This window comes from Myotis myotis, unplaced genomic scaffold, assembly GCF_014108235.1.
Source record: "Myotis myotis isolate mMyoMyo1 unplaced genomic scaffold, mMyoMyo1.p scaffold_m19_p_13, whole genome shotgun sequence".
Classification (NCBI taxonomy): domain Eukaryota; kingdom Metazoa; phylum Chordata; class Mammalia; order Chiroptera; family Vespertilionidae; genus Myotis; species Myotis myotis.
The window spans coordinates 48,849,775-48,870,123 of NW_023416317.1; the positions used below are offsets into that span (position 1 = coordinate 48,849,775).

At 53.0% G+C, this 20,349-nt stretch overlaps 2 protein-coding genes across 9 annotated transcripts in view; one reads left to right on the forward strand and one right to left on the reverse strand.

The window, feature by feature from the left end:
• Nucleotides 1–20,349, forward strand: part of FYCO1 (FYVE and coiled-coil domain autophagy adaptor 1) — a 68,037-nt gene that overhangs the window by 34,674 nt on the left and 13,014 nt on the right. For 4 of the 6 annotated variants that reach the window (XM_036333054.1, XM_036333059.1, XM_036333056.1 and 1 more), the window contains 3 exons: nt 241–446; nt 3,370–3,514; nt 16,752–16,847. In XM_036333054.1, coding sequence (XP_036188947.1) covers nt 241–446; nt 3,370–3,514; nt 16,752–16,847 — 447 coding nt within the window. Of the gene's footprint in view, nt 1–240; nt 447–3,369; nt 3,515–16,751; nt 16,867–20,349 lie in introns of those variants that run through there. The other 2 variants (XM_036333060.1, XM_036333058.1) reach the window with 2 other exon arrangements.
• Nucleotides 8,196–12,634, reverse strand: CXCR6 (C-X-C motif chemokine receptor 6). 3 transcript variants are annotated; one of them, XM_036333066.1, is made up of 2 exons: nt 12,526–12,634; nt 8,196–10,024 (listed from the first exon to the last, which is right to left on the reverse strand). In XM_036333066.1, exon 2 carries the CDS (start codon nt 10,001–10,003, stop codon nt 8,984–8,986), a length of 1,020 nt encoding a protein of 339 aa, XP_036188959.1. In that variant the 5' UTR covers nt 10,004–10,024; nt 12,526–12,634; the 3' UTR covers nt 8,196–8,983. The 3 variants fall into 3 exon arrangements, with proteins under 3 accessions (XP_036188959.1, XP_036188961.1, XP_036188960.1); XM_036333068.1 differs by having other exon boundaries at nt 12,530–12,609; XM_036333067.1 differs by having other exon boundaries at nt 12,499–12,586.

The following is a 20,349-nucleotide window of genomic DNA, read 5'->3' on the forward strand; positions in this document are numbered from 1 at the left end:
ATCCCCCAGCCTCCTACAACCTTAGGAAACAAAACATTCTCCCACTAATCCTACCAGGATGGCTTTTTTGGAATCTTATCAGATGGGCCTTATGGCCACATTCTAAAGTGGGGGGCAGAGCCAGGTGTGAGGAGAGCCATGTGGCATCTAGAACCCAACCCAGAGCCCCTCTCTGGTGCTGAGCAGACGGCACGAGGCCCACAGCACCGTCCTCACAGCCCCTGCTTGCTTGGTCCCCAGGATATGCGGTCGCATCTTCTGTTACTACTGCTGCAACAACTACGTGGCGACAAAGCCTGGGGGCCGAAAGGAGCGCTGCTGCCGAGCCTGCTTCCAGAAGTTCAGCCCCGGCTCCCCGGACAGCACCAGCTCCGGCACCAGCCAGAGCCAGCCCAGTCCCACTCTGTCGCCAGCCCCGGCTGGGCTGCAGGCCGCCGGAGGCCAAGGTCAGACACCTGCTGCCGCCCTCGGTGTTCCCCAGGTGCCATCCCCACACCGCTGCCCTGTCTTGGCTAGTTAGCTGCCACAGCTCAGTTCAGTGTTTTCCAAACCTGGGCACTAGAGAGGTAGAAAAGTGTAGTCCACCAATTTGAGACTTTCTTTATGATGCACTTGGGATTGAACAAGATTTGAAAAGGGAATACCTTTCTGCCAGTGTGCTTCAGCATCGTGAACGTGAGGCCTGTGTCCCTGTTAGCTCACATGCTACCAGTAACCGTACCCCACACATGAGCGACGCTGCTGTCTCCTGCAGCCTGGGCCCCGCCGTCCCACCCTCTCCCCCAGAGTGACTGAAGGCCAGGAGAGGAAATGTGTCTGGAAATGACCGCCTCCTGCACGCCTTCCTGGGGCTCATGGTCTCTCAGCGGCCAGGGAGGAGGTGTTCTTCATGTCCTTTCACTCGGTGAAATAAAAGGAAGCGGGATTTGCTGCTCCTGCTCCCAGCACGGCCCACCTGGCCAGCTCAGGCTGCTCTCGGGGGCTGGCCTGCGGGTGTCCCGGGAGGCAGAGCCGGCATGGCCAGGGCCGAGGGAGTCTCATCTCTGCTCAGGCAGCGCTGCCCGCTGGGCTGCTCCCTGTGGGCTCCTTGGCCTCTGCCTGGATCCAGGGCCTCCAGTGTCTTTTGTTTAACTGGATCCTCGAGCAGGTTGGCAGCCTCATCACCCACAGTGGGCACAAAGAACCGCTCGGGGGGCGGGGGGTGCTTGGCACAGCTTTAGTATTTCTTCGCATCTTTTGCTCATTTGAAACCTTTAAGTTCTTGAATTTTGAGAGTCCTTTATATGTGCTGGATACAAGTTATTTACAGATATGTGTTTTACAAGTATTTTCTCCCAGTCTACAGCCTGTCGTTTCACTTTCTTTCAAACAGCACAAGTTTATAATTTTGATGAAGGCCAGTCTATCCATTTTTTTTTCTCATGGATCAAATTTCTTTATTTTGTGTATCATATGTATCTTTGGTTAACCCAAAGACTCAAAGATTTTTTCAAGTTTTCCTAGAAGTTGTACAGTTTGAGGTGGCACGTGTGGGTCTCTGACCTGTTTGGAGCTCATTTATGGATATGGTGCAAACTCTCGGTAGAGATTCATTTTTTTTTGCACATGGTTGTCTCATTGTTTCACTACCATTGGTTGGAAAGTGTATTCTCTTCCTGTAGAACTGCCTTTGCATCTTTGTCAGAAATCAGTCTAGTCTTCCAATCCGTGAACATAGTACAGCTCTCCATTCATTACTGTCTTGTTTTATTTCTCTCAGTGGACATCACTTTGGGTCCCTGATGCTCCTTTGTGTCTGGGTCTGTACAAAGAAACCAACCCCTGGCCCCCTTTTCAGCCGTTCCTCAGCCCTTTTATTATGTAGACTTCGGGCAAGAGGAAGAACAGAACGTTCCTTCTAAAGCACGGCCCGTCCCAGGAGCCATGTGGAGGGACCGTCCCGGTAGCCATGTGGAGGGCCCGTCCCAGTAGCCATGTGGAGGGCCCGTCCCAGGAGCCATGTGGAGGGCCCGTCCCAGTAGCCATGTGGAGGGCCCATCCCAGTAGCCATGTGGAGGGCCCGTCCCAGTAGCCATGTGGAGGGCCCGTCCCAGGAGCCATGTGGAGGGCCCATCCCAGTAGCCATGTGGAGGGCCCGTCCCAGTAGCCATGTGGAGGGACCGTCCCAGGAGCCATGTGGAGGGCCCGTCCCAGTAGCCATGTGGAGGGCCCGTCCCAGGAGCCATGTGGAGGGCCCGTCCCAGGAGCCATGTGGAGGGCCCGTCCCAGGAGCCATGTGGAGGGCCCATCCCAGTAGCCATGTGGAGGGCCCGTCCCAGTAGCCATGTGGAGGGCCCGTCCCAGTAGCCATGTGGAGGGCCCGTCCCAGGAGCCATGTGGAGGGCCCATCCCAGGAGCCATGTGGAGGGCCCGTCCCAGGAGCCATGTGGAGGGCCCGTCCCGGTAGCCATGTGGAGGGCCCGTCCCGGTAGCCATGTGGAGGGCCCGTCCCGGTAGCCATGTGGAGGGCCAGATGGGAAACTGGTTGCTCGTAGGAAGAGGAACCTTCTTTTTGCTCTGACTCAGTGGTGAGTGTTCTGGCGACCACAGAGGGTGGCCCTGTGCCAGGGCACTGAGGTCACTTGTTTTGATTTCTGATATTTCCTGTCTCCTCTCGTCTCTCTGCCTCCCCCCCTCCCTCCCTCCCTGTCATTCTCATTTCTTCTTTCTTTCACCTCGGATCTGCCGTCACATTTTCCATGACATATGCAAGAGGGTGCTTGTGGGTGGGGTCGGGCACAGGAGCACGCACAGGGCATCTTTGCTGCCAAGTGGCCCGCAAAGCCCAGCACCAGTCCCCTGGTCAGGACCACAGTGGCCGCTACAAGTCCTTGAGCAGAGGGAGGCCCCCACCCCCACCCCCATGGATTGGGATGAAAATGCAGGCCAGACAGAATTCAAAGAGGCGTGGAAAGGCCCTATCTCACAGAGCGAGGACTCGGCAGCACAGAAGTGCCTTAACTTTTCCGTTCGGGTCTTTTCTGATAAGGTTTTGCTACATGGTTTCCCTTCTAAACCAGGGGCTTCAGAGGCCGTGTAAGAGCGCGAAACCTCTCCAAGCCCCTGACTGAAGGGCTGGAGAGAAATTAAGTTGTGCGTCTAGTTTCCTCTGGAATCCCCACTCTGCTTTTCTGGCTCTTCCCAGTAGCCACGTCCCAACAGCCACTCCTCGCACATCTGGGCAGAGGAGCTATCGTTGGGTGATTCCCCACTGTGTGTCCCGGTGGCCTGTCCTGCGTGGCCGCACCCCTCACATCCCCGAGGCTCCCTCCCATCCTGTGCGTGACCGTGTGTGTTTCTCCTCTCTCCTGGTCTGCCTCTTCGGTCCAGGTGCAAACCCAGACTTCAGGTCACCAGACGACACTGTGTTCGACATCATCACGGACGAGGAGCTGTGCCAGATACAGGAGTCGGGCTCCTCCCTGCCTGAAACGCCCACCGAGGCCGACTCTCTTGACCCCAGCGTGGCCGAACAGTGAGTAGAGGTCACCGCCATTTCCCGAGTGCTCGTTCAATGCCTGGCCCTTGCACTTGCTTATCAAAGGACCAGGAAAGTCTGGAGCAGCGGTTCTCAACCTGTGGGTCGCGAACAATGAAAATACATCCTGCGTATCAGATATTTACATTACAATTCATAACAGTAGCAACATTACAGTTACGAAGTAGCAACAAAAATAATTTTATGGTTGGGGGTCACCACAACATGAGGAACTGTATTAAAGGGTCGCGGCATTAGGAAGGTTGAGAACCACTGGACTCTGGAGGATCGCTGTCCTTGCTGAAGGGAAGGGGCCTCGGCACAGTGCTGGGGAGCAGTGGCCCTCAGGGAGTTCAGGGCTTGGGATGGTCACTGTTGACCTTGTCAGAGACGTCCCGGGAAGGTCAGTGGTCCCGGATTTCAGCATTAAGGCCTTCCTGGGTGTAGGCAGCTACAGTAACCTGCTCAGGCTGCCATAACAAAACACCCAGACTCGGTGCTGACACACCAGAGATGAGTTTCTCACTGTTCTGTAGACTGGAAGTCCAGGTCAAGGAGGTGGCAGTTTGGTTTCTTCTGGGACCTTTCTCCTTGGCTTGCAGACCATGACCGTGCCTCCTTGCGTGGTGTCTGCACATCGCCTTGGTGTGTCCTGCCTCCTCCTCGCACAGGATACCACTCAGGTTGGATGAGGTCCCCTGGTCCAAATGCAGTCACTTTCTGAAATCCGGCGGTTTAGGACCACAGCATGAGTCTTGATCTTGCCAACTCGTATTGACCTCTCTGTTCCTCTCTTCCTCCCGACTTGAGAGGTCGCTGTCACCCAGGATTTCTGCTGCACTGGAGGGGATGCATTTAATCATCATGGGAATCTCAACAGGAGATTTTAGGCGTCAGGGTACCTCCGTATCCAGTGTTCTTTTACTAAAGAGTGACTGCACATACCATGGTGTGGCCTCATGGTTAAAGCCATCCTGATCACCCAACCAAGAGAGCCCCTGCTCATGTCGCTTCTGTGGCTTTGGGCCTTTTCCTCCTGGAACCCCAGAATTCTTCCCGGACTGCAGCAGCCTGTGCGTTCCCCCCCACCCTCACAGCCCAGTAGTCCCCAGGGCGTGCTCCGTCCCATTAGCGCTAAGTCGCTGTCTGCCGTCCTCACCTGGCCCCTCTTCACTGACGGCGCCTCGCCTCCCAGCCAGGTGATGGTCAGGTGAGCAGGACCGAGCTTCGGGCCTGGGAGGGCAGCCTCGGCTGCAGCTGCATGAGAAAGTGAGCCCCCTGCAGCCTTCTCTCCCTGGCCCTTCCCCTTCCCCTTTCTCAGCAGGAACAAAAACGGAAGATGTTCTGAGTGACAGATATGTGCGTGTCAGTCACGGGAATCAGGAAGTGTCCCAGGGAAGGAAGCTGCCAGCGCTTCTGGGAGGCTGGCCTGCGTTGTGATGTGTAGGGCTGAGCTGGCATATCTGCTGTGTGCCCATTTCCTGGCACCTAGCGGCCCCCTTGTCTTCTCCAACGTAAACCACTCCAGATGCCCAGATGATACTGAGCTCAAGCTCACCCACACAGCATCATGGCTGGTAATGCTGTAGAGCTGATGCTTTGTGGGCGTGTGCTTTGGGGAGCTGTGGTGGGTTTGTCGCCAACCGGGAGACTTGATGCCTGGTATCTCAGCAACAAAATGAGGACAGGATATGGTGATGCTGATTAAGGTTAGAACGTCACAGTGTGCTTGGGTTAACCAACAGCTCTGCCTTCGGGTAAGTGAAGCTGCATAAAACCTCACCAACTTTGGGGGGAGGAGAAAGGCTCCTCACTGGGGTCCTAGCCCTCGTTCTGCTGTGTGAGCCTTGGGGGGTATTAGTCTCTGAATTAGTTTCCTCGCCTGCAAACGGTGTTGGCAGTTCCCAGGAACCACAGACCGGGCCCATGGAAGGGGTGCTGCCTTTGGAGCCCTTAGAGGAGAAGGCTGGAGTGCACGTCCTGACCACTCCTGGGCCGCGTGTCCTTTGCTCTGCCTCCACCCCTCTAGTGGGGGCAGCTTCAGGTTTCCCTCCCGCAGCACCCTTTCCCCAGCCAGCGCGCTCACGGAGGTCACCCGGGCTGCTTCCAGGTTCCCCTGCATCAGGTCACCCTGTGTTCACACAGGACAGGGCGGCCATCTGTGGTCTTTACCAAGTGTTGCAAACATGGTCGGCGAGGAGCACTTCTTTACCTTCAGACCCTGAGGCCACACCCCAGGCAGAGTGCCCACACCCAGCCTGCTCCCCTGCTCCCCGTCCTCCCTCTGTTCCTTTCCCTGCCCCTTCACCAACCCCTCCCCCACACACACCCTCCCTCATCTCCAAGGCCTTTATGACGTGCTGGTGTGCGTGAGAATAAGGGGCGGAAAAGAGCAGGTCTGAAGGTGGGAACTTCGACTACCGGGCTGTTGTGTGGATGGAATGAAATCAAGACGCAAAAGCCCTGTGGCCTCCGTGGGCTGTGCCAGTGTCTGTGGCCAGTAACGAATGGCGTGTACCCAGGGGAGGACGTGGAAAGTCATCCCTACTCCCAGGTGTCTCAGATAAGGGCCCAGAGAGTGTAGGACCAGGGAGTGACGAGGCAGGAAGGTGAAGGACTCAGCTGCTGTGCGGTTCCTGGGGACAGGTGGGTGGGTTTGCTAAGCTGTGGAAGGGCCAGGGGTGGGGTACGGACTGGCGGTGCCTGGTCGGGGAGAAGCCAGTGGTCCCAACAGTGGCCCTTGTGCTGCTGTGGCCAGGCAGCCCCCAGCTTGGCCCTCGGAGTGCACTGACCGGGCCTCACTGTCGCTAGCCAGGGGTGTGGGTGGTGACGTGGGCCTGGGGGTCTGAGTGACTTTCCCAGGGACACAAGAGGTGGGGCTGCCACTGAGCCGGTGTTTGAGTGACCCAGGGCCCTGCTGTCCCCTCACCACCGCTTCCCCCCACAGAAGCCTGTGGAGATGCTGCAGGGCCTCGCCGCTTGTGCGGGGACACTGTCAGGAAAGTCGGGGGCTAGTGGCCTCGCTGTCAGAGGTGCTCAACACGAGGTGGAGGCACACAGGGAGATGACGGCAATGCCCCATTGAAGCCAATTTAAAGAAGGTAAATGTCGGCCTTGTCCCCAGGAAAAGAGCAGATCGTGTTGTTTGGGACGGACGCAGTGGTCGTGAGGCCCGAGTATAGGAAAGTCACTCATGGATGCATTGGGCACGGTGATGAAACAGCAGGTGGGGTCACGCGGACCCTGTGCCACTGGCACGGGGTCACGCGGACCCTGTGCCACTGGCAGTGTGTGTGGCATGCCACGCCTCTCTGAAGGCGCAAAGCAAACCCTCCCAAGCCTCGCCAACACAGCAGCTTCCATCTTGTGTTGCTAGTTTTTGTCTTTTCAATTTACCGGGGTGACATTGTTAATGGGATTACATAGGTTTCGAGTGTACACTTGAAACATCATCTGTATATTGTATTGTGTGCTCATTACCCTAAGTCTACCCTCCTCTGTCACCATATATTTGACCCCCCTGACCCTCTTCAACCTCCCCCCACCCCTCTTCTCTCTGGCAACCACCATACTATTGCCTGTGTCAATGAACTTTTTATTTGTTTCTTTTGTTTGTTCATTTGCTGCCTTCTGTGTTAATGTCCTTCACAGTGAGTGAGAACATAATTCTTGCCCTTTTCCATCTGATTGATTTTGCTTAGCATGTGACTCTCAGGATCCATCCACGCTGTCGCAAATGGCAGTGTTTCATCCTTCCTTGCGGCTCAGTAGTATTGCTGGTTCTCGGGACAAAGAGCAGTCACTTCTGCCGTTTGGGAGCCCTCCTGCCCGTGAATGCGAACTGTGCCCAGTGTTCTGTACGCAGGTCTCCAGTCCGCAGCCAGCCCTGGGAGGTCGGCCGTGGTACAGTCCATGTCTCACCAAAACAAAGGTGAAGAGATTACCACGTAGTGACGGGCAGAGCTGGATCCAGGTCTGGTCTATCTAAACCTCAAAACCGCACTGTTCAGCCCATAATTCTGCCTGCATAACAGCTGATGTCAGCTGTCGTCCTCATTTCGGCGAGTGACTTGTGACTCATGAACCAAAGAGGCAACTTTAAGCCTATTGAGCAGAGAGTTAGGATCTAGTAGACACAACACGCACAGTGTCTGACATTTAAAACTCTGCCTCATTCCGTGACCACATTATGGAGATTAAACAAATACGCCTCACATGGTGGGCAGGAGGTTGGAAACCACGGCCAAGGAGCTGGGTGGTTTTCACTGGTATATTCCACGTCCTTGGTAGAGCAGTGCCCTGAGAGTTTGTAATCTTAACTTCCTTCTTGTGCCCTGGGCCCACAAATAAGCTCTTGACCTATCCCAGGCATGCCACATTAAAGTGGAAAGTGCCCAAGGGGTAAAAGTAGTTTGGAGACTTTTAAAAGTTTTGTTTCTTAGTCATGAAAATCATATGCTGTTTGACATATGTGTGGAAGAGAGAATTACATATACATAAAGGATTTGAGCGCATGTGTGTGAAAGGCATAGGATATTTGTGTTGTTGGTTTTTAAAAAAATTTTTTTATTGACTTCAGAGAGGAAGCGAGAGGGGGAAAGAGGTTGAAACATCAATGATGAGATAGAATCATTGATCGACTGCCTCCCGCACACCCCCTACTGGGGACCAAGCCCACAACCCAGACATATGCCCCAACCTGGAATCAAACCGAGACCTCCTGGTTCATGGGTCAATGCTTAATCACTGAACCACATCGGCCAGGCAGATAATTCAATTTTAAAATGAGCAGACCCAGCATAGACTCCTTTTCAGAACACTTCTTAGATTCATGGTGATCTTAAACTTGGCTATGCACAGTTTCTAGCATTCTGTGGACCTCTGGGATTCTCAGCCGACTCAGTTGTTTTGGCCTGTTCATATTCCCTGGTGCAAGTCCTTCCAGGATTAATCACAGAACAAGAGCATAAAAGTTAACCCAAAAGTGAGGCAGAACCTGACCTCCTTGGTGAGGAGCCCAAAGGAAAGGGTCAGCACCTGTTCTCATGGCTGCTCTCATCCCTGCCTCCCAGAAACCGGAAGAATCTCCTGAACTTGGGAGCTCAATGTCACCTGCTATCAGCAGCTCTGTGGTCATGGTACCTCTTCAACCTTCATTCTCAGTCTCAGTGAAGGAGAATCTGGGGTTTTAGAGTCACACCATTCCCGCTGGTGTCAGAATTCTCGGAGATGGAGGAAGGAAACCCCTTAAAGTTTCTGGCTTCCCCGGTGAGCTTTAGGCCTGGTGTTCAAGGAGAGAACAGGTGTGTTCACGCCTGAGAAGAAGCATTGCACACCAGCTGCAGCGTTGGGTCACTTCTCCGCAAAAATGCACAAGCTATAAACAAAGCCTTCCCCGTCGCCGCCGGAAGACACGGCATTCTGTGCTCCTGCAAGTTCCTGGGCAGCTTCTCTGAGCCCCACGGCCTACAGCTGGAACATGCTGGTTCCCTCCACTTGCTGGGAGGCGGAGCACGTCTTGGAAGTGTCCTCCGAAGACTTCGGCTGGCTCCAGGCTCCCACGTAAGGGAGGCAGCCAATGTCTTTCACAAGTTTCCAGAAGTTCTTCCGAAACTTCAGGCCAACAAAAGCGTAGAGCACAGGGTTGAGGCAGGCCCGCAGGTAGGCAATGGCCTCCGTCACGACGATGGCATAGTGGTAGCTGGTCATGGTGTGGTACACCCAGCTCGTGCTGCCTATGAGCTTCACAAGAGTGAAGGGCGTCTGGGTCAGCAGGAACACAGCTACCACCAGGAAGATGATCTTGAGAGACTTGTGGTTCTGGAAGCCTCGGGCATGAAGCAGCGTCTTGATTATGACCGAGTAGCAGACAATCATGGTGAGCAGTGGCAGGAAGAACCCCAGAGTCATCTGGGTGGCGAGAACCACAGTGGAAATCGTCTCGTTGTGATCACAGACCCACTTGTCGTACTTATGGACATCACCATAGATGATCTGTGGCAAGGCCAACAGCAGGGAGACCACCCAGATGGACCCGCAGATGGCCTTGCCCCAGCTCATCCGCTTCGCTTTCTGGTTATAGGCCTTTGTGGCCCGGACCACCGCCATGAAGCGGTCCACGGTGATGCAGACGAGGATGAGCATGGACGTGTACAAGTTGAAAGTATAGACGCCTAGCAGGATTTGGCACATCACCTTGCCGAAGACCCATTCATGCATGCCTGCGTAGGCCCAGAAGGGCAGGGTGCAGACAAACACCAGGTCAGCCAGGGGCAGGTTCACCAGGAACATGTCCGTCAGGCTCTTCAGCTTCTGGTAGAAGATGTAGATGACCAGCACCAGCGAGTTCCCCACCAGGCCACAGAGGAACACGGCCACGTACATGCAGGGCAGAAAGAGCTTCTTGAACTCCAGGAAGTTATTGTGCTCCTGCTTGTTGGCGTTGGACACGTTGAACATGCTTGCAAAATAGTCGTCATCCTCCATAGTGTCTGTTCTGATGAACACCTGTGAGTCAAAACACAGGAGTCATGTTTGGGCTGAGAGCCCACACCCCACACCCGTCTTCCCACTGCCCCCTTGCCCAGCTCCGCCCTGCACAGTCTAGTACACGAGATGGCCAGTTCAGTGGGGAAAATGCTCCAGTGGGACAGGGAATTCTTCATGAGCCTTACAGTTCTCAGGACTCACCTGCCTGGGAGACCATGCGCATCCCAGAAAACCTGTGCTCACTTCGGCCTCAAAGGGCACCTGTGGTGACATGGGGTCGGTGCTCTTTGGTAGAGCAGCACAGCAGGGCCTGCTACACCTGCCCAGGCCTCACAGCATGTGCCCGCCCATCCTGTGCCCCACCTGCTGTTACATTGGACCCCTGAACTACTCATGAAAGCCAAGGCACATTTCCCCCAGGAGGTGTCTGGGGGATGGCCCATCCCTCCTGCCTTTTGCTCTCAACTACATAGATTTTAAAGGACGACTGATAGAAAAACCAGGCAGAGAAATGCACGTGGCTGCCCAGCACTTGGGCTGAGCCGGCCCCTGACCAGGGATTTGGGAGTTCTCACACCCCAGCCTCATCTTTCCCCTTTATCGCCTGTCCCAGTGACAGTGTGCCCCTCAGAGCCTCATTTCCTGAAGATACTTTGACCTTTAGGCATCTCTTAAGAGGTAGGTTTCCTTAGAAGAGAACATGGCTTTAGCTTTTATGACTAGCAGTTTAGGCTGAAGGGTCTCCTTTAACAAATGGGAGCCCTGGTTGAAATGGCCAGCTGGGTGGGTGGCCAGAGGCCGGTGGCAGGCCTTGCAGTAGGCTTGTAGCTAAGTGCAAATAGCTGCCTCTTTTGCCTGGGGCTCCCTGCCCTTCAAGGCCCACACTTCCCTTTGACCCTTCTCTTTGCCCTGTGACCCTGCCAAGGACCACAGGCAGGACATCACAGAGGTGATGTGACCCATGGCGTGGGCATGGGCACCTGCCTGCAGCAGCTTCGAGTTTGGAGTGCCAGGCCACTGGCCTGCAGATTCTCCACACACAGTGGCTCATTTCCAGGGACCCAGGGCTATACCTTGCCAGTACCTCAAGAAGATGGGTTTTTTGTGTTGCGGTTTTTTAAATGAAAACACAGGTATTCTTTATTGCAATTTCATAGTTGAAAGGAGGCAGGTATTTGGATTAGCAAAGTCAAAATAACCACCGTCAAAAAAAAAAAATACATCAGCCGGCCAGACAAGGGCACAAACAAGGAGGCCTCATCTCTCCTTTCTTATCTCCTCGAAGACTTCTGACTGGAAGTGGCATCAGCCCTGGTGCTGTCCCCTCAGTCTTTTCTGGGGACAAAGCACCCTTCACTGCAAGGAAGGGCCTTGCCTTTGGGTGAGACTACGCAACAAAAAGTCCCTGCTCCTCGTCCGGCCGCGGTGTCTCAGTGGTTGAGCACTGACCTATGAACCAGGAGGTCATGGTTCGATTCCCAGTCAGGGCACATGCCTGGGTTGCGTCCTCAATCCCCGGTGGGGGGGGTGCAGTAGGCAACCAACCAGTGATGCTCTCTCATCGTTGATGTTTCTAATTCCCTCTCTGAAATCAATAAATCGGATTTTCTCAAAACCTTAAAAAATTACTTTCCCTTCTAGAAATGTGAAAACCATTTACTTCCATAACCAAAGTTCTATGTTTATTTCTGAAAATAAAAAAGGTAATATATGCAACTTTGGAAATAGTGTAAATGTCTAATAATAAAAAAAATAGCTAATTATAATTCAGACAAAATAGAATATAACTAATGTTTAGTGCTTTTAATATTTTTAAAACGGTAACGCATTTGAATTGCTCAGAAGAGTATAAGCACAGACTTAGTATTGGCTGTTACTATTGCAGTGAGTAGGTGACAGGGTTATAGAGTTGATCATGGTTCTTAACCTTTGATCATAAACCCCTTTGAGAATCTCATCGAGGCCGCAGACCTTTTCCTCAGAAATATGTACACACACTTGCACTCCTGGGGTCCGTGAGCCCTTTGACACTCTCCCACATACCTCACCACCCTGGCCTAAGAATCGACGATAAGCTATAGGGTTTTGACTATATTTTTTTAAAAACAGAAAAATGACCAGATTTTATCAGCAGTTCGCTCTGGTTGGTGCAGACTTATTTCCCTTATATTTTCCAAAAGTTCTATAGTGGTGAACCATATTCCAAGAGAGGAGCCTGGCTTACTAAATGCAAAGGAAACAAAAACAAAGGCTATTCAGTGAACAGACATAGACAGTGAGTCTCCTCATCTCCCGGGAGGGTCTGACTCTGCTGTTGCTCCCCACGACCATTCGCTTCCAAGCACGTCCAGTGCCCAGGACCCAAAGTCATTTCTCTAACCCTCGGCAGCAAGCAGCAGAGATGGGATCGGAACCTGGAGCAGCTGCGCGCTAAAGCCTGGGCATTTCAGGGCGGCTGCTCCAGGCAGGAATCTGAGAGCCCTGGCTCTTACCTATAGAGAGGAAGACAAATGACTCACCCACCAAGATGCCTTTTCAGTTTGTTCCAGAGATGAGCTGTGCTCAGCAGTAGGCTCTACCTCTGCCTCTCTGTGACGTGGCCCATGTTTCCGCTGAGTAGTTTTGAAGAACCCTCGGTTGCTGATTGGAAGAGGCCCAACCCATCTTGCAGATCAGAATCCACATGACCAGTCTGCACCCATGTAATTTGGGGTCAAAGATAGGAAGCTGTGGCTCCGTCACTGAGACCCCTCTGCCCCCGGGCTGGTGACCGACTCGCCCGCTGGGACCTGAGAGGGCTTTTCTTTGTAAACCGATGGCATTCGAATCTTAAAATTCTTTCATTCACTAGTCATGCATCTCTTTGGAATAGTTTGGGTCTGGACCAATGCAGAGTGCATGCTCTGGTCTCGTTCTGTGTATGCGTGCAGCTCCAATGTGATAGCCACGGATTCTCAACCCTGCAGAACTGTTACCCCATTTAATAGATGAGAACACCCAGGGCCGTAGTTGAATTAGTCCCATGTGCACACAGCTAGTAACTGGCATTTCCAGGCTACAAACCCAGCTCCGTCACTGCCAGGCCAATGAACCAGATGGCTTCTAGGTGAATGTGGGTCTGACATGGGATAAGCCAGCCATGTCATTTAGGACGAGTTCAACAGCTGGAGCTGGAAGGGCCTGAGCCTTGTCTCGCACATACTCGGCCATGTTCTTCTCGCTTAGTAATCACTTGTGCCCCGTGGGGCACACCAGGTCTCGGCCTGCTGCCCCCCACACGTGCCTTTTGTGATCTGCCTGTTTGCAGTGCTGCTTGTTTCAAGGGCATTCCTTTTCTTGGAAACAAAACTAAGCTGCTTAAGGGGAAGTAGCCAGTCATATGCCTTGGCTTCCCACTGGCGTACTGCAACAGTTTCTAAGCAGGTGAGGGGAGAACCGGAAGGGCATGGCAGCCGCCTGCCGCACACTCATCGGGGAAGTCATGCTGCGCTGACCTGCCCGCTCTTCCTCAGCACCTGGCACTCTCGGGCCAGAACTCTAGTTAGGATGTCGTGACCCAGGCTGAGGCTGTCATAGCTGCTGGCAGAAGAGGCTGCCTGCAAGACTTTGGTGGGTGACAGGGCTGTGGAGGGTAAGTTAAAAGATCCTAACAACGGTAGCCTAACCAAAGGGCACCAAAGGGCTAGGGAGGTGTGGGAGGGAGTTGGGTGTGGCCTGCTCAGCGTCGCCCCCAGGTGTTGGTTGTGAGACTGGGCCTGCAGGTTTGTCTCTTGTGGCAGACCATAGTTACCAAGTAATCAGAAATCAAAATACCCGAACTGTTCTTCTTCACTTGGTTTTTAGGCAAAAGGAAATCAGTGACTAAAACAACAACTACTAGGAATTTACTTTAATCGTAAAATAAAATACCCCAATCCACAAAATGACTCACCCCAACCTTGCAAACTGGGCTGTTCACTAGAGTCTCCTGCAGTGACGGGCACGTCCTGGATCTGTGCTGTCCCGCACGGTGGCCGCTAGCCCGTGTGGCTGCTCAGCGCCTGCTGTGTGGCTAGTGCAACTAAAGAGTCACATTTTGTAGCTTTAAAATAATTTGGTGAATTTGAGTTGCCATAGCCATAGCCAGTGGCTATCTGTTGGACAGTGCAATTGTAAACCAAAGACCTCTGCCGCTCACAGGGCCCTGCTCACAGATGCAGGCTGCCCTGGGGGACTGCAGGACTCTCATTGGTCAGAGCACCACTCCTAACTGCTGGGCTCGGCCAGAGCCGTAGATGGAGCCCCTGAGGAAGATGGTCAGCCAGACCCTTGGGCCATAGGGGCCTTGCAGGCATCCTTTCCTGCCCAGCCCATCCAAACAAGCGGGCCATCTGCTATCCTATCCAGAGGTCTGCAAAATTGACATACAGCAATTCAGTAAAAAAGAGCCAAGGCATTTTGATCTGTGGGAGGAAAATACTAGAGACTGCAGAAACCAAGCTGGAGGACCCCACCCAGGATCCCTCCTCCAGGCCACATGAACCCCTGAACTGCATTGCCGGGGACTTTTCAGCATCCACCTCGTCTGTGATCGCCACTTTCTTCTTACTTGGTTCTAACTTGGAGCCTTGCCCGGCTGGCATGGCTCAGGGGTTGAGTGTTGATCTATGAACCAGGAGGTCATACTTCGATTCCCGATCAAGGCATATTCCCAGGTTGCAGGCTTGATCCTAGTGTGGGGCATGTAGGAGGCAGCCAACCAATGATTCTGATCATTGATGTTTCTACCTCTCCCTCCCTTCCTCTGAAATTAATAAAAATATATTTAAAAATAAATAAGTAAATTGGTCGTGTCCTCCCTTGGGGGCATTTGAGACAGAAAACTGCCTTAGCCTGAGGCACCTAACCTGGACACTTACTGGGCACAGTCTGTGTGCAGGGCACGTGCCCAGGGATGTCGAGATGAGCGCCTCGGGGTGGAGCAAGTTGACGTAGATGCCTGTGCGTGAAGACAGGTCCAGCTGGACTGGCTGTAGGCTCAGGGAAGTGTGGCATGTCGTCTTCCCCACGAGGCTGCTGTGGCTAGCGTTAAGCTCCCAGGGCTGCAGCCTGGCGGGAGGAAGGTCGCTTGTGGGCAGTGAGTTTGTCTTGCTCCTTTTCTTAGAAAAGCACGTCAATGACAACAGAAAGAAATGGGTCTGGGAGGGAATAGGCTGCCCCCTGGTGGCTGTGCTTTTGTTCCCTGTCATTCTCACATTTTTTAATCCTTGGGCATCTTCTAACACAGCTGCTTGGACATTTTCTACTACATCCCACAGTGAGAGTACATGTTACCTGACCACCTGGGTGTGGACATGTGTAGACTCCAAATCAGAACAAGAGCCTCATAAAACGATACTGAACCCTCCCCACATGCATTGGTCATTTCCAGTCTGTTTTCCTAATGTTGGCCATAACTTACTCACAACCTATTACGTGGGTCATGACCCACAGTTTGAAAATCTATTGAAAACTACTCACTACCTTCCCAACTTCATCGCCCACCCAGGCATTCTCTCCCCCACCCCTCCCCCACCCCCACCCCCACCCCAGCTCCCTCTCGCGGGGCCTCAGGCAGGACCAGTGAGGGTCTGAGGCACCTACTCTGGGAATCATCTCCTTGCAGGTTGCTGGGGGTTGTCTGTCGTCATGATGGTCAGAGAGAGGGGAGACACAGAAAGAGAGGGAACAATAGGTAAGGACATCTTTTGTCCTAAATGTAGGAAGATGGAGAGAACCCGCTGTAGTTTTCAGAGTTTGTTTCATCTTATGTTATAGATCTTTCTCGTTTACGGTGTTTCCACTTTGGACAAGGATAAAAGCAAATGAAATGAGGTCGGCCTTGGGCCCATCTCTTCTCCCCTGGACCCCTGTCTCTTGAGCTGCTTCTTGCAGGGACATTCTGTGATTCTGTTTGTCCCAGGGTCAGAGGTGGGGGATCTGGAAGCCATGGTTAGAAGAGCAACAAGAAGGGAGGAGGGCAGAGGTGGGGCAGGGCCTGGGGGAAGCGGAACGGCAAATGACAAGGCTTGCTTTGGTGGCAGCGGGCGAAAGGGCTTAGCCAGAGTCACGCAGTTAGTGGCAAAGCCAAGACCGGAACTGCCTTGAAGTGATTCCCAACACCCCACCCCGAGCTATGCTACTTCTGCCCTGAGCCACAGTGGGCTCCAGTGGGAGGCTGACTGTCCCGCTGGTCATGGGCTAGTGTGAGTGGTGCAGAGACAGCCCCAGCCAGGCACCTGGGCGTTCGTGGGTGTCTGGTGATCTAGACACCCCTGGGAGCCCCCAGTGCCAGCTTTCACACACCCCCACGTAGTTGCGCCCCGAGAGCAGATTCCCTCATCCCACGGCCTCAGCACTCCAGCAGTAGGCAGACAGGAGCAAGGTCAGGCAGTAGGAGCTCTGGTGGCGAGCAGGCTGCCCAAAGGAAGCCAAGAGGTCAGAGCCTCTCTGTAACTCAGCTGGCGTGGGATGGGGGGTGGTCCATGTGTGTATGGTCGTCCTGTCCCCACACCCGCGGGGAAGACATTAGGGAGAGCACTGCAGCCCTATTGTCCTCTCCCACCCAGTGCCCTCTGCCCACAGGGTATGCGGGCCTGTCTCACGACCTCCGGATTGAAGGGTTTCCATGGGGTCTGATATTGGCTACATGACTCCAGCTGTGGGCCTCAGGCTGTGGGCCCCTGTGTGCTGATAGCTAAATGGCTGTACTCTCATCACATTTCAGGGACACTGCATCGAGCTCACTAACCCCTGAGGACCCTGAAGACATGGCCCTGGGGCAGGACACGGAAATCTGCTTGCTGAAGTCCGGGGAGCTGATGTAAGTGCCCATCCCCAAGCGGGGCCTCCCACAGCAGTGGGTTCACGGCAGAGGAACTGACTTCCCAGTGCCGGAGCTGGAAAGCACCCACAGGCTGACTGGGCACTGGAGGTTGTGCTTTTTTAGGTATAATTCATATACAGTAAGACCCTCTTTAGAGTGTGTAATGCTTGGCCTTTGACAAATAATACAGTGTAATAGTCACCAGTCATCCTGCCCAGCCCACACTCAGCTCAGCCAGCAGCTCATACGATCTCAGGGACCTCAAAGCCCACCCAGCTCTGCTCCCCACTTGCTGCTCCGTCTTGGACAAGTTACCTAACCTCTCTGAGCTTTAGTTTTCGTTTCCACCCCTGAGGCGAGCAGTCTCAACCCTACCCCCGGCTCCCCAACCCAGAGGACCAGAGCCGGGAAGGAGGCACCACATAGCATCTGGCTGTGAAAATCGGGATTCTGTCCTCCTTGGTTTCCTGCTGGAAACTAGGTGCCCCCTTTAAGATCCAGCACAAAATCTGTTGGCAAATACTCACCCAGGGCTCCAAAGGAGGGAGGGCGGAGGGACTAGAGTTCTGTGAGGAGAGACTGGGGTTTGTGGCTCCAGGGAGAGAGCTGAAGGAATGGCCACCAGGGTCCTTGCCCTAAGTTTCTCTCTTATATTGTAGATGCTATCTTTCTTGGGTGGAGCACTCTGCTCCGTCCAGCATCAGCCTGGGGGAAATGCCAAGAGCCCCACCCTCCAGGCTCCCTATTGTCCGACACAGCACAGATCACGTCCTGCAGAGGAGTCAGCTGCTTGGGCCCCGAGTATAGAGGTCCAGACAGGTTCAGGGAGTGTTAGTGACTGAGTTGTGTGGCTCTGGGGTGGGGGCCACACCCCTTACCTTCCCCCAAGACTGACCATTGCCTCCCTTTCACAGGAGAGGCAGAATCTGGGACAGACAGGGTTATGTGGCTCTAAGATGGTGTCAGTTTTTCCCCTCACACGCCCAAGCAGTGCAGAGCCCTTCACACAGCCAAGTCTTAGTCTGTTTGTGCCTGATAAACTCTGCTGCCTCCCCCTGACGACTCCCTGAAACCCTGCTCCACCACGAAGGTCTGCAGGCACCCAGCAGCTGGCGGCTAGCCTTAGTATACCCCGGGACTTTAGTGAGTGGCCTCAGATCCAGCACTGACCCTGAGTTTGAGCCTGTATCGGTGATAAACACCACTCACCCCTCCTCCCTGGTGACTCACTAAGAACCTACATCATTCAACCCAAGTACTGCCGGAGGCTCTCTCAGTGACTGAGCCTAACAGGCAGCCAGAAGGCAGAGGCAAATCTCAGCGTGCCTTGTACCTTTTACTGACCTGCCCCCAGGCTCAGTGCTACTGAATGCTAGCCTTGGTGCACAACTTGGTCCTACACACTCGCAGAGACTGTGGAAGCAGCCACAAGCTGTGGGTTGTTTTAAAACTCCAAACAGGTTGCCTAGGGCCAGTCACAGGCAGCATCTGACATTGACCGGCACCAGAGTCCCTCCCATGAGCCACCAGAACCAGCTAGTGGCAAGCATCAAACAACTCCAGAGCAGGATCCAGTTACCTTCCCAAGGGGCACCAGACCCTGCTGAGGCAAATTCTGCTTTGTGGTCAACTCCTGGACACAGCAGCTCATACACTGTGGTCAGGGTCAGTCCTCAGTTAGCCAGCCTGAGGGTCAGCCCCACACTTGAACAGGCAAATCAGAATTAAGACTCAGTTACAATAGGAGGGCTCCTATAACTCACACAGGGACATTTCCTGGAGCACCCAGCTCCAGTGGTCAAGGAGACGGTGCCACTGGGTCACACCTACTACGTAAGACACCCTATGAAGACTGGGAGACATAGCAGATCTACCTAATACACGGAGACGAACACTAAGAGGTAGCCAAAATGGGGAGACATAGAAACATGCCCCAAATGAAAGGACAGGAGAAATATCCAGGAAAAAAAAACCCCAAATGAAATGGAAGCAAACAACCTACCAGATACAGAGTACAAAACAATGGTTATAAAGATGCTCAAGAGGCACCTGTCTTGCCCAGCCAGCTGGCCAGGCTCCCGTTCCCGGAAGAGGCAGAGAGGGGAGCGCTGGGCCGGCCCGTGGGCGGGCGATAATGCCGAGCTTCTGCACGGCCCCCAACTGCACACTGAAGAGCATGTAGTCTGATTTGGCCTTCTTCAGGTTCCCGAGGGATCCGGCCAGATGCCAGAAGTGGGTGGGAAATCGTAGGAGAGCAGACTTAGAAGATAAAACACCTGAACAACTAAATAAACATTATGGATGATGTGCCAGACACTTTGAGACTTCTGTGATCTGTGGAACTAGTCCTTACAGGACAGTTCTTCAAGACAATGCAATACCAACAATATTTGATCTTACCAGTCATTTGAACAATCCACATAGTAGACACAGAAAACAAATACAAGAATTGAGTGAAGATGAAATCAGGACACTGAAACAGAAAAATAATGAGGAGGCATGGACTCTGGCAAAAAAAGAGGGAAGGATATTGTGTGTAGAAGTAGAGTGGCTTGAAACAGGGTGCCAGGTTTGAGGCACTACATTCATTTTGTTGGAGCTTTTAAAACCCATGATGTTGACAAAACTTCTGAACAGGAACAAAAACATAAAGAAATCTACAACAGCAATGCTCAGAACTCCAGTGCAGAAGAGGGTGGAGAACAGGATGAAGACATTTTACCTTTTAACCCTTGAAGAGAAGGAAAACTAAGAATACTTAAAATCTTTATTTGAGATTTTGATTCTTACGGGAAAACAAAACATACCTCTATGGACATGAAGCTGATGAAATCCCAGAAGGTCTCTTTACTCCTGATAACTTCCAGGCACTGTTGGAGTGCCGGATAAGTTCTGGGGAAGAGGTTCTGAGAAAGCGCTTTGAGACAACAGCAGTCCACACGCTGTTCTGTTCAAAAGCACAGCAGCAGCAGGTGCTAGAGGTCTGTGAGAGCTGCGTGCGGGAAGAAACACTCGGGGAAGGGAGAGACTCGCACTTCTTTTCGATTACCATTGATGACGTAGTGGACATAGCAGGGGAAGTGCCCTTGCCCGTGTTGGTGAGGTTTGTTGATGAAACTCATATCCTGAGAGAAGAATTTGTGGGTTTCCTGCCTTATGAAGCTGATACTGAAATTTTGGCTATGAAATTTCACACCACGATAACTGAGAAGTGGGGGTTCAACATGGAATGTCGTCGTGGCCAGGCTTACATTGTGTCCAGTGGATTTTCTTGCCAAGATGAAAGTTGTTGCTTCTAGACCTTTGGAGAAATATCCCCAGGCTGTCTACACACTCTGCTCTTCCTGTGCCTTAAATATGTGGTTGGCAAAATGGTGCCTGTTATGGGAGTGTCTGTTAGGAACAATTGAGGAAGTTCTTTTTTCCATCGATCACCACAACTGCTTTTAGAGCTTGACAGTGTAATTTCTCTCCTCTTTCAGAACAATGAAGAAAGGGT